Source organism: Ciona robusta, chromosome 8, assembly GCF_009617815.1.
Source record: "Ciona robusta chromosome 8, ASM961781v2".
Taxonomy (NCBI): Eukaryota; Metazoa; Chordata; class Ascidiacea; order Phlebobranchia; family Cionidae; genus Ciona; species Ciona robusta.
In genome coordinates, this window is record NC_143242.1 from 7,438,149 (window position 1) to 7,451,914 (window position 13,766).

A 13,766-nucleotide genomic window follows, 5' to 3' on the forward strand; every position below is an offset into this window, starting at 1 on the left:
CTAAAAAAACTTAACCGTTCCAGCCATAATATAGCATAAGTCTGTACACACTCGTATAGGTAGGTTGGGGTAAGATGGTCCACGATTTTATTCTTTTTTTATAAGATTATATAACTGTGTCGCAGAATTCAAAACGTTCGTTACTCCGATGTACAAAATTTGCCAAACCACACAGTTTCAATGTCTGAATTTATACACTGCTGTATGTAATATAAAAGAAACGCAGAAGTCACAAAACACAACGAAGACTTTGAATTATGAAACATTTGTTACTATGCAAGTATGTATAAAAAAGTTGTTGAATTTTAGTTAATGTCGAATTTCGGTAATATATAAAAGCACTATAGTAGAGTGGGGTAAGATGGATATCGTTAGCATTTAATAACCCATATATTCTATCGTAAATATTGTTTGTTTGCTAGCAAATGGGACGAAGAAATGGAAAAAAAGACGATCTTACCCCAACCTAATATACAATAAACAAGAGCATACGGGCAAATAAAAACGCATAACGAAATAAAAGCAATTTGAACACAGTATTAATAGGAGGGGTTACCAAACCCTAGCTTCTTCTGCACGCTGTGTATCTCCTCGATCACATTCTCGTCATCGAAGCCGATTTTCATGGCGTATTTGTAAGCTTGTTCAGCTTCCAGCTTTCGCCCTGTGTTAAGACAAACTAGGGAAAGATAAGCCCAAACGTCAGAGTTAGTATTGTTCAGTATATTGGCCTCGGCTAATGCGTCTTCGGCTTCGGATATTTCGTTCAGTCGATAACAGGCGATGCCGACGCCGAGCCAGGATATACACGTCGGGGAATGCTTACATGCAAGGAGGTAAGTACGTTTAGCGTTTTGGAACTCGCCCTGTTGTAGATATATAGAAGCAAGCCGCAGGTATATTGAATGCATCTCCGCAGCGTCGGTCACAAAAGCAAGAGTGCGTTCGTAGCAACTTTTGCTGGATATGTAGTCGCCGGAAACGTAGTGGAAATGCCCCATCATCGCCCACGCGTCTGGGTGTTCGTTGTCGAATGAGGTAGCAAGCTCTAAGCTATCTTTAGCGCCGGAAAGTTGACGTCTCATCATTTGTAGTTGGGCGAGAGCGATATAATACTCGGCGCTAGGACCTCCGTGCGGTTCTAACAGCTCATGGGATAAAGAGATCTCAGCGAACTTGAGAGCTTTGCGTCGTAACAGCCACTGCGCTGCTTGTAGGAAGATAGTTTGCTTGGGTACAGCTGTAACCTTTGGTTCTGCTTCACTTGGCTTCTGTTTAGCGTCTTGGTCATGCGAAGAGACGCTGTTCTCAGTCGAGCTTCGAATCCGTGGATCCTTTTTCGTGGATGCTTTGGTCGTCCCACGAACTGTTGAAACAGATTTTGCCGAACCTGGTGGTTGGGGCTTGGTGTTGCTACCGGTAGATGGCAGTAAAGATGCAGCTTGTTCTTGCTCTGTGCCCGCAACGGATCCAGGGTCAGGTTTTTCGGCAACTTCTTTCACATCTTCTTCCTTAGCTTCGGAATTCACCATTGCTTCAACAGCTGCAGCGATATTGAGCTTGTTAGCTTGCGAGTATGCGTGCTCTGCTTGTATCTCGTTTCCTTGGCTGTCGTAAAACAACGCTAGTATAGTCCATGCTAGATTCTGTGGTGTTGCATCTGGTGAACTTTCAACCAGAGATGTAGATCTTTCCAGTACCGTCTCAGCTTCAGTGTAGCATTCATCCATGGTACACATAATACCATACATAAGCAAACCCTCTTTGTAAGTCTGATCTATCGCCACAGTCTCCTTGAAACATTCCTTAGCCTTGCTGTTGTCGCCCACTAGCAAATTAAACGTCCCGTAATCGAACCAGTGTTCTGGATCCTTCTCATTCATAGCCAACCTCTCTTGGTAATATTTAGACGCCATCTTGTACTCCTCGTTGACTTCTGCTTCTTGAGCAAATCGTTTAAGTTGTAATGAATCCACCATCGGTTCTATGACCTCCTGAGGCTCATTCTCCATCGATAGCAACTTACCGAACGCCGCATGCATTTCATCGATCAAGTAAACATACAGATCGGACAAAAACGCTTGCAGTTCATCCTTACTTTTGAACGTTGTAGTTTTCATGTACTTCTCCCTCACGATTTTAACGACAGAATGTTTCAGTTGCTCTTTAAACGCGAAGTATTTACCTGATGAGTTGAGTTGGTACATCAGTTGTTTCTTGCGTTCGCGACGTTTTGCCTCAGTCTGGTTCAAAGCATCATCTCCTATTTCTTCTCCAAACATCTCACGAAATTCATCCAGCACCATGGATGCCACAGAAGCTAACTGCGCGTGGTAATCTTCAACAGCCTTGGCAGCTCCACCAACTGCTCGTTTAAATGCAGGTCTTGGTGGAATGTATTCTCTTACCATCGCCGCCAACTCTTCCGGCTCTCTTCTTGGCACAAAAGGTCGGGCAAGAGTAAACTCTAAGTAAAGGTAACTACGGGATTCTGTATATGCCAAGCTGTCTGTGTTGGTTTGTTGGCTTCCGTCCACTTCTGCAGTTGACTCTGCATGCTTGACAGCAGAACCTTTCTTTGATACTGCTGTTGAACCTTCTTTTGCCCCTTTACCTTTCAACACAGGTGACGAACCAGTACCACGACTTGTACTGCTTTGAACTCGCGCTATATCTTCTGCGACTGCGCTTGTTCGCTTCGTCTTCTCTTTGAGCTCGCTCTCGCTAAACGGGTGGACTGCAAATGCACCAGCTACAGAGCAAACACCAGGGTAAAGCAAAGGAGCGAGGTCAACATATACAACACCATGAAACGAGATGCTACCATCTTCTTCAGCAGGAGCATTCTTGTCTTTCTTGCTTCCAGCAGCGGTCGGCACTTTAGATTGTGAAGGTACATTTCTCATTACTTCCACAGGCCAGTAACGAGTTTGTGAAATCTTGTTCTGGAACTCGGCTTTTGCATCTGGATCAAGGTAACATCGCTTTTCGACGTCCCAAGAAATTCGATTCTTTTCAGACTCAGCTTCAATGCGAAAATCTCGGAATTCTTTGCCTGAAAAGTCGCCTTTTTCTTCTTCAAATGAAACACGTTCTTTCTGGCTGTTAGGAATGAACTGTGCGGCACTGACAGCATTAGGGACACTGTACCACTTGGCAGACCTTTTGGAAGGCTCTTTATCAGCACTAGACTTCAGTGCGCCGTTCTGGAATATTACAGTTGCTTGTTTTTCAGAGGTAACTGGTACAGGCAGGCCAACAATGTAGTTATAATGAGATCCAGAAGACCAGGAATCAGGTAAGGAATAAGCAGAGCCAAGTCTTACAGTAAAAAGATTACTTTGGGTAAGTTGTTCTCCATCAAGAAGCGGTTCATTTACGGAAATCTTGATATCAATTTCGACTTTGCCGAACTCAGGGGTGACAGTTTCAAGAGGAGAACCAGGGACAGCATGCAAAATCAACGTATTTGTAATTTCAGATTCAGGTTGAAGCAGCAAAGGTAACAAGTCTACTGTACACTGCCCAAGAACTGCTGACTTTTCTTCCTTTTGCTTTTTCTCTTTAGGTAAAACTTCTGTTACTGTTATCAGCAATGGTTTTGAAGCCACATCGTCAAGTGTATGGTGACCGTCAGTGAACGAGCAGTCGAAACTTGTAGTGAAATTATACTCAGCACTGACCTCTGCAGTTGAATCTACCTTCGCTGAATCGCCCAAACTTTTGCCGTCAAATTCAACCTTTGCATAAGAAGTTAAAACGTCGCCTTTAACCCCTTTAAGTCTACGAGCACGAAGTACAGTTACGTGAATACTTTCTGAGGACCGAGAATGTTCGTTTTCTGCCATATTACTTCTTTAAATTAGCATTTCAAGCAAGAAACGAAAACGGCAAACCAAGATTTCTTTTTCGTTTAAAATGTTGCTATGGCAACGCTCCAACATAGAGATCGTATTCCTTCATATATAATTTCAAGCTAAAAACATATGGGGAGTATCACTTTGGCATTAATCATCTGCTGGTTCAAATACTGTGAAATAATAGCAACCTTCATGCTTAAGACACATTAAATGAATTCTTGGCGACATTTTTAAACCCATTTTAATCGTGTGTTCGTTGCTGTGGCAGAGTAGAGGGCTTTAAACCAGACGGTGCAGAATTCGAGGCTCAGGGGTGCCACAACTTTGTTTGCTCAAAACAATAAACGATAATTGCATCATTTCAGTGGTACTTATTAGTTGTCCAAATTGCAGTGGTTCCGTTCGCATACACAGTAGTATTATTAAATCCTTAAATATAAATGGCTGAATGAACAGAAAAGAACAATTTTTATTTGACTCAAGGCAGTATTATTGGACAAATGGGCAATGATTTAAGTTAAATTGAATCATAAATTGGTAAATATTAAATAAAATCACTGTCCTTTTATGTTCCTAGAACTGAGTGATTTTCAAATGACCAGCGTTTAGTTTAAAATACTGGCAACACATAACATACGGTGAAAAATATAAAAACATCTTATACGAATAAAATTTTAATCTAAATTGTTGTCTCATTTGAGGTTTCCATTTGTGCAGTTCCATCAGCTGCTTCATCGTGTTTTGGACGTTTGGTTGGGCTTCCTAACTCCATTTGAACCTCATTATCGGGAACGAGTTTACGTTTTGGTGATTGTACAACAGGTAGTATATCTGCGGGGGTTTCAATTGGTTTGTCCGACACATCTCCACAAGCAGCCTCTGTCACTAGTGATGTTTGGACCTAAGTAGAATGAAATTAATATCTGTTGTAGCAACACAGTGTACAGCATGTCCGCTTTTAACAAACAGTGTACAGATTCGAAGCTTAATGTCAGCTATTATTCTTTTTTGCATGGCTGACAAACCAATTACAAACCACTGTGTTGAAGCAATTGCCATCAAGTGTCTTGCCAAAGGACACATATGCGTACAACAGTAGTAGGGACAGGCCTTGGGCCCATGTTAACAAATAAATAACATGATCTACATACTTACTTCTTCAGTCTTTATAATTGAATGCTTTTCCACCAAAGTATCAACTCCTTATAATACAAAACATGTTAGTGATGTAACAATAAACCAACAATAAATACATTTAAAATAACAAGCACTTCAAATTTTTTTAGTTGGAATACTTGCCTGGTAATGGGTTCTTGTCAAGCTCATAAACACCGTCTCCTCTATCAGGCGATACTTTTATTTCATTTCTCTCATTCCTAGAACTACTGCATAAAACTTCTGATGTTTTATTATAATCTACTGCAACCTCATTCTCGGCCCTAATATCTGGCTGTTTATTTGGATTTGCTCCAACTTTTGCATTATCTTCAATAAGTTGTGTACTGGAAGTGATTGCTTCATTATTTGTTGTGTTGTCTGAACTTTGACCTTCATTGTTCTTCTTAGTTTCATCACAATAGGTTACTGTGACATCAGGTATTTTCGGGGCAGTTGTTGTAAGAGCTGGTGAGGGAGGGAGTGAGGACCATGTGCTGGAAGAGCAAATGCATAATTAGTTAGTTTGTTGTGATGTTGTTTTAACAATATACAAATCTACCTTTCACTTGTGTAATGAGTTTGTGAATCAAATGTTCCGTTTACTTTACATGGGGTGTCTGATGTTCTTTTTCTATAAATGATAAAAGAAATTAAACAATTGGTTTATAAAACAGAACTTATTTGTCCTCGTGTGGCTAGAAAACTAGGTATATAACACAGGTGTTCTATTTCATACACCTTATGCCCGCTTACAATACAACAAAAGTTAAATACAGCCTTTTTCATATACGTCAAAAGCACAATAAAAACTTTATTATGTATGTTGTATACAGACTTAAAATTCCTATAGCAAAAATACTACAAAACACAACATACCAATACAAACATGAACCACAAGCTTACATGTTAGAATACGACCACGATGTGACAACCATCAGGTTTTTCTCAACAGCTCGCATAAACTTTTCACATTTCGAATAATTCTTCTTTGGATTTGTGATGAGCTCACACAGTCGTTGGAACGTAAAAGGAGGACTGTGAAATAACATTCATGTTAGAACATAATATGATGTAGGCTCAATGGGCAACTTTTCAAAAATGTCAGGAGTAAAGGTACCCCCACATGTCACTCTTGCTTGTTGGTGATTGTTTTATAGATTTTTTTTACGTAAAGCTAATAATTTAGAAAACCCAATTCGTGATCCCTGAAATTTGCAGTTAAGTGTCCTGCCCAAGGACAAGTACACCTACATACATAGACCGTCATATTTATTTTGAGAAAATCCCGTACCTGTCAAAATCATCAATCAAAGTAATCAGCCGATCTTTCATTTTATGATAATCATCGTTTTCACAATTCGGATTAATCTTCCCCGCTTTGTAAGGATTCTTCTCGAAGAATTCATTCATTGTCTGCTTCATTTTTAATAGAAAAACTTTTTGGACCTTTTTCCATGTACCCCTGAAAAGAATCAACAATTTAGAAAACTTATACATTTTACTTTATTTAGCCAATTGGAAATTTGATTCAGGGTTTTTTAAACAGGACAAAAAGTTTGTTGTTAAACTAGAAAAAAATGAATGAAATATATATATGTATAATTTAATGAAATAATGTTACTCTTACAATATGTGTCCAGTTTTAGCGACGTGATTTAAATATTTTTCCAAATCTTCCGTCAAAGTTGCATTCTCCTCATCAAAGTCTGAAATAATTAAACATTTCGTGAAATATATTAAATCTGCACCTGCTTTAAGCATTAATTAACTTTGTAATTAGGTTTTATCCATTAACCTGTTATAAAAAACTGTAGTGCTGCCATTCTTCCCTTACATTTACGATTTTGTATATTACTCCAAGTTCTTCAACCCATTTTATGAATGAGACAAAAATCAGAATAAAGCGATTCATTATTTTATATATACATAACTTATAAGCATTTATCTCAAGATACACCCTTACGCTCATATCAAACAATACGTAGCAACGCTACTGGGCATTCGTATTATATCACAATATTCGCAAACTTATAAACACACATACTTTCAACAGCTTGCACGTAAGCATTTATTTCGTCGTTATGATGCGGTTCTTCGATGGTTAAACTGGATAAATCTGGCTTAGATTTCATATTACAAGCTTGGTCAGTGATTTGTTTAAATATTTGTGTAGTTTGTCTGTTTAAAACACACTTAAAATAATTATTAATTAAAAACTATAGCTGTATTACTAAAACAAAAATGTGAATTTTGTTAAAAAATTATTTGCATTCGTTTCCACATAGACATGATATACACATTTTTTTATTAGGGGAGTGTCGTCAAAACGTAATAGGTGAATATAGAAAACCTAAACATAATGAGAATGGGGCTGAGGCTTTAAGGGGTTCTACTGAAATAATGAACAAATTCACTGCACTTACAAATGTAAATATAAACAAGTGTATCAAAAGTAGTCCGAGACTGACGTAGCTGTATAGTACTGTACAGAGTCCGTATATAAACATGTTTTAGGGTAAAATAGATACCGTTAGCACATGGTTTTAAATATGTTTTAGCAATTCACAACGCCCTTTTGAAGTCGTGAGGCTACGGTTATATATTTTTGTAAACATTCTTTGTTTACCACAAAAAAAACACATAAAAAATGACTTTTATGCGCCAATGGTAAAACTTCACTTCTATAAGTTGTAGGCGTAAGTTTATGAAAGGCTATTGGCGTGATGGAAACAACTTCCTGTCTTGTGTAAGATAGAGTTATGACTCATTCAATGTGAGAGCGAAACTACTTGTATCAAAATACTTTTGCTATTTTAGAACCAACAGCATGCGTAGATGAATGAATGAGTAAGTGAATATGTATTGCACAAAAGTCAAGGGTTTGTTTAGGACTTTGTCAGGTCGTGGTTATTGGGGTTATGTTGATAAATAAAGCATATAGGTGTAGCGTATGCTTATATAGCTAGTTCAGCTACAATTTCAAATTGTTAAATTTCTATATAAGAAAAGCAGAAAATTAGCACCTATAGATTATGTGTTTACAAATAAAATTTTGAATAATAACGTTCCGAGTCATAGTATATACATATATGGGACTGTAACGATAGAAGGGTGAATATGTAGTATATAAATTGCTAAGGTAAAGGTGGTATATGTTTTAATTCTATTTTACCGTCCAACTTGGTAGCAAACAAGGAATATTTAAATAAATATATAGACGTATTCTCACGACTCTAAAAGAGCTTGTTTGTTGTTAAAAACAGAGTTAGGAAAAATTGGAAATTATATTCCAACGGTATCCATCTTACCCCACTATGTACTATCCTTTATGTAAAGAAACAACACAGAGTATCCATTGTTTCCTACAGGGAAGTAAAAGCTCAATACAAAGCAGTGTCTCGGCCCCACACATCAGCTTATACAGGATAGCTAAACAATGTTGGTTGCTCACATCCGGAGAAGAATGGCATAGACGTTAAAGCAAGCGCAAGAACTCGACTGTTTTTCCCGAATTAAAAAACTTTAAGTCAAATAAACGTAATGAGTAAAAGAAATATAGTTAAGCTACGGTTTTATATTGATATTTTTCGTGGCTGCAATATAGCTTTGGCGGACACTCTAAAATGGTATTATAAGTTATATAGGAAACAGAATATTAAATGTGCTAACGGTATATCCAGTATTTAATAGTAATTATATACAGCAGGATGGGGGGAGATGGGACATCTTTTCATTCTATTTATATATTTCTATATTTTCTCTCCCAGCAAGTAAACAAAGAACATACAAAGAGTTATGAAACCGTATCTTCACGACTCCCATAGACCGTTGTGAATTGTTTAAAAACACGATTAGAATATTTGGATACCATGTGCTAAAGATGTCCCATCTTCCCACATCCTACTACATACGTATTAATAATACAACATGTATTTTTACAGTGTTAAACACAAAAGTAGGTTTTAGCTTCCGCAAAGTATTTTTAGAGGTTTTTATAAAGGTTGGCCTTTATCTGAAGCTATACGGTAGCTAGTGCGTTTATGCGATGGTGCAATCGGTGGAGGATTTAGAATGGTATCATGGAGGAATTACTAGACATGTAGCGGAAGCTTTGCTGATGGCCAACGGTCGTGAAGGGAGTTTTCTGATGCGAGATGTCACTGGTGGGCAATGTATATCTGTTAGAACCAATGATGCCGTCAAACATTTCAAAATTGAGGTCACAGCTGATGCTGAGGTCGTTTTCGCTCACGGGTCGTTTATGAGCATGGCGCATCTGCTGCAGGTATTTGCGAACCAACTTATTCTGTGCGCTGATTTAGGGAGTTTGTCGAAAAATTTTGACCACGGGACGATGCTGATACTAAAATATCCGTACCCCAAGTCGGTGGACGAACCAGACGACTACGACCAGCAAATGGTTTTCCATTCAACGATTCGAAACGACGCTACTTTAGCCGACTTGAAACAGAAAACAAAAGCTCTTCCTCTTGCATCAAAGTCTGGTTTCCTCACAAAACAAGGCGGACACATCAAGACCTGGAAGTTGAGATGGTTCTCCGTTATCCGGAACGAGTTCAGCTACTTCGACAACCCGACCAGCTTCCGCCCGATTCGTACCCTTAATTTGGAGGAGTGTTACCGCTGCAATGACTGCGTGGTGGCGGGTAGGGAGAATTGCTTCATGCTAGAATTTCCGGACCGAACGTGGCTTTTTTCCGCCAGTTCTTCCGACGATCTTGTCGAATGGACCAAAGTGATAAATTGGAAAATTCGCCAAAATTCGAGAGAATCTTTCCCAACCAAGTAGCTCAAACAACACAGAACTAATCAACTTTCGGTAGACCGCCCTTAGACTTTTTCATCTACCCTCAGACTAGAAAAGTTTAAGGTTCAAGACCCCGAATTCTGTTGCCATTTCATTTCAACATTCGCTCAAAGCGCGCTATAAGTTTGAATTTATTAATCTTGTGGTGTTTTATTTTTGTATAAATGATATCTGCTTGCCCTAGTCGCCAATTCTTTATATAAATTTTACAAAGTTACATACGGTGACCTGTAAGCGTGCACGAGGTGTATGAAACAGAACAACCTGTTATAACGACTGCGGCCGTTGCCCCGCCATGCGAGGATAAATAAGTTACATTTATTTATTCATATAAAATTCGGTGTAATAATTACCCAGACCCTCTTTAAAGCAACCAGAGAGTCCACGTTAAAACAGGAACGTCGTTTTCGCGGTATGACGTCAATCGGATCGAAGCTTCCATCTATCGACCAGTTCATTGTTACGTCATAAGTGCGCCTCCAACTCGCTTGTCGAATAACAATTCGTTTCATACGTCATAACCGGGAACTGTTAAGTCACAATGATATACCGAAATCTCTTTATGAGGAAACCGTTTTCGCTATATAGCTGCATACACTTACACGTTTACGGAATCTATTTAAGTTTTATATAGTCGAGTCGTGGAAAATGGGACACCTTTGGCACATAATATCCAAATATCCTGATCGTGTTTTAAACAATTAACAACGGCCTATAGGAGTCGTGAGGATATAGTTTTATAATTCATTGAATGGTTTTTGTTTACTACCAAATGTGATGAGAAAATAGAATGAAACTGTGTCCCATCTTCCCCCACCCTATATAAGTTTTCTACTTCTGTTTAATTTATAAGCGTGTTATAACGACTGTCGTTTTACTCTTACTTTCCATCTTTTAGCTTTCTTAAACTTCTCGACCACAGCTAACTAGGCCTAAAAAAAGAATTCATTCATTCAAACCTGTTTAAAATTCTATAAAGCTACTATATATTGGTAATGTGTTGGAAAAATCAATGATCTTGGTTGTGGTAACTAGTATGTTTCCTGTGTAATTCCCTTTCTCTTTGGTAATGTCTCTTTATTAGAGATTTGTACATTGTCTGATCATTTAAAGACCGTTGAACAATAAATAATATTACGATCGATATATTTTAGTTTTTTTGCACTTTCGCTGTTTTAAATGGCAGTTGTATTTATAACTTCTATTTTTTTGTTTGTTAAAAAAACTAGAGTAAAAAAAACTAGGGTATACACTCTTTTAAATGCTGTAAAAATTGCAGTCTTTTCAAGTTCGGCATTCACATTTATGACTTTTTTGCATATTTTATCGCTTGTTATTATGTTGTATAAGTTGCACTGTTTATAATTATAGGAACTGCTTATTGAACTGTGAATAATAATAACGATTTTACGAAATACAGAACATGTATAAAAGTTGCAGGTTGCTCTTGAATCCTAATCTATATTTAATCAATTGGCTTGCGGTTTATGGATTTCTACTCAGTATAAATATAGCGTTTGTCGATTGGACAGAGGTTACAGGTTCGAGGCTCAAGACTACCACCATCGTGAACGTATGTGGCAAGACACTTAACAACAAATGCTTCAGCTCAGTGGTCACTAATGGATTGTAAACATTGCCAGCCATGCACAAAAATTCACCCACAAAGTTACATTCGTGTTATAATTGGTAGGCAAGCACAAGGTGTATAAAATATAAAGCTAAATTTGGTTTTGCAGCAAATACGTTTTAAAGCGCACGTTTACTGCGTCGGGAAAATACAAAGCATAATTGTTTTTGCCTTTAGGAGAATTGGGAATCGAACCAACAAAAATCAATCAGGATTTTAAAGAATAAAACCTCAATCCTTTTTCGACTTTGATTTATGTATTTACGGGTTTGGTCCTATTGTAACAGTATATTATTTAACTTGACCTATTGTAACAACACGTTGTACTGTGGGGTGAGATGGGATAGCGTTAGTCTTAAATAGCATAACTTTTATTTGTTTAATTACAATAACAAATGTCATTTTAATTAACATATCGAAGAGATAAAAACGAATTAACAGCAAAACTAAATGTGTTATAACAAGCCAAGGATAAAGTAAATAAAAGAGAAATCGTTTAAAGGCGACTGGTAAACCTTATACAACTGATATAGTGGGATGGGGAAAGATGGGACACCTTTTCATTCTATTTTTTTGTTCCATTTGGTAGTAAACAAAAAACATTCAAAGAATTATAAACCGTATTCTCACGACTCCCATAGACAGTTGTTAATTGTTTAAAACACGATAAGGATATTTAGATATTATGTGATAAAGGTATCCCATCTTCCCCCACCCTATACTATATACCGCAAGTATAGTATGATAAAAACCTATAAGAAGCAACTCACAGTGGGTTGCAGATCATTAATTAAAGCTGGAGTAACTATATAGAAGAAAAGTGTGCGTATATAAAGACACCGGTTATACCAGACTTCGTTGCTACGTGCTGTATGGGCTCAATTCCATAATAAGTTACCTATTAACGAATTACTTATGTTGAAATGAAGCATTAATATGACTATGTTGTGAGCCTCTAGCATGTTATTAAATATCAGGGATTAGTATTAAGTCTTTCACTGCATTAGTTATAGCTGTATCTCATCTGTTAGAGTAGTATAAGCTGATTTGAAACAGAGATATAGGATATTTCGATGCGTTTCGTTGTGTGTGTTCTTAACGTGTTCGGAGCCGCGTTAGTCGATAAGCAAATTAAATATTTGTAGTTAGTTAGTTTGCCGCCTTTTCAACGTTAGTATACGTTTAGTTTGGCGGTCGAACACGAGGCTACAAAGTTAACTATTATGAAGAAAAGACAGAAGAAACAAGGTTAGTTTCTAAAATGAATATAGTGTACAGGGTTTTGCCCTTATTGTATAATATGAATGTTATTTATATCTTCGAATACGGTAGCGAAGATCAAATTTATTAAAATAACAGCGAGAAAGAAATTGGCAGCAAAACAACAGTCGTTAAAACACGCTATGTAGTAGAATGATAGAAATTAAACAGAGGAAGTGTCAAAAAAGTATGGCTGCTATACCTTCTAATATTGCAAAGGTACCTTAATACAAGTAGCGTTAGAATGTGTTTACAGTTAAAAAGTTTTGCGAATGATTGTATATTCGGAAATAGTCGCAAAGATCAGACGATTCCAATATATAATACGTCATTGGCGCCTTCTCTTTTTTCTAGAAAGCGAGCAAAATGTCTCTCATCAGAACCCATGGGATTTTACGATCAGTCTGAGACGAAGCTTTCCATGACGGATCGGCTGCCCAAGAATAGGTTTTACTGCGAGGATTTACAAGCGTTTCCAAGGAGCAGAAGTGCCAAGTTTAGTCCATAAATTTAGACAGATTGCCAAGAACCGATAAAGGCGATCGAAGTGTTTAATGAAATTAGTTTTAAAACGATACAATATGTATACAGAAAACTATATATTGTACTATCGGCGATACATTTTGCCTAAAATGGTATCATTAGTCTTGAAATCAGAAGTCAAAACGTTACAATATGTGAATGAAAAACTGCAGTCGTGACCAAGAGCTGCAAAATACGTAACCGACAAAAACCGAGGTCCAACCAACTGTTTTGTGAAAGTTATAGTAGGGTGGGGAAAGATGGGACACCTTTCACACATAATAACCAAATATCCTGATCGTGTTTTAAACAATTAACAACGGCCTATGGAAGTCGTGAAGATAAAGTTTTATAAAAAATCGTTGAATGTTTGTTTACTACCAAATTGGAGGAGAAAATAGATTGAAAAGGTGTCCCATCTTCCCCCACCCTACTATATATATTTCGCCTAAAATGGCGTCATCTGTCTCTTTTTTAATTAGAATCTCGAAATCCGTATCTTATATTT

General features: G+C 37.4%; 2 protein-coding genes and 1 pseudogene across 2 annotated transcripts; 1 reads left to right on the plus strand and 2 right to left on the minus strand.

Moving 5' to 3' along the window:
* Positions 1-70: 70 nt before the first annotated feature.
* Positions 71-4,160, minus strand: LOC149732974 (cilia- and flagella-associated protein 70-like). The gene has a single exon (XM_089882543.1). The coding sequence runs from the start codon at positions 3,846-3,848 to the stop codon at positions 540-542; it is 3,309 nt and encodes a 1,102-aa protein (XP_089738669.1). The 5' UTR covers positions 3,849-4,160; the 3' UTR covers positions 71-539.
* A 149-nt stretch (positions 4,161-4,309) lies between these two features.
* On the minus strand, positions 4,310-7,256 carry LOC149732975 (uncharacterized). Its single transcript, XM_089882567.1, has 8 exons — positions 7,063-7,256; positions 6,646-6,724; positions 6,310-6,480; positions 5,922-6,053; positions 5,578-5,649; positions 5,160-5,512; positions 5,016-5,062; positions 4,310-4,761 (listed from the first exon to the last, which is right to left on the minus strand). Exons 1-8 carry the CDS (start codon positions 7,148-7,150, stop codon positions 4,540-4,542), a joined length of 1,164 nt encoding a protein of 387 aa, XP_089738693.1. The 5' UTR covers positions 7,151-7,256; the 3' UTR covers positions 4,310-4,539.
* Positions 7,257-9,063: 1,807 nt separating this feature from the next.
* On the plus strand, positions 9,064-9,828 carry LOC149732976 (dual adapter for phosphotyrosine and 3-phosphotyrosine and 3-phosphoinositide pseudogene; annotated as a pseudogene).
* Positions 9,829-13,766: the final 3,938 nt, after the last annotated feature.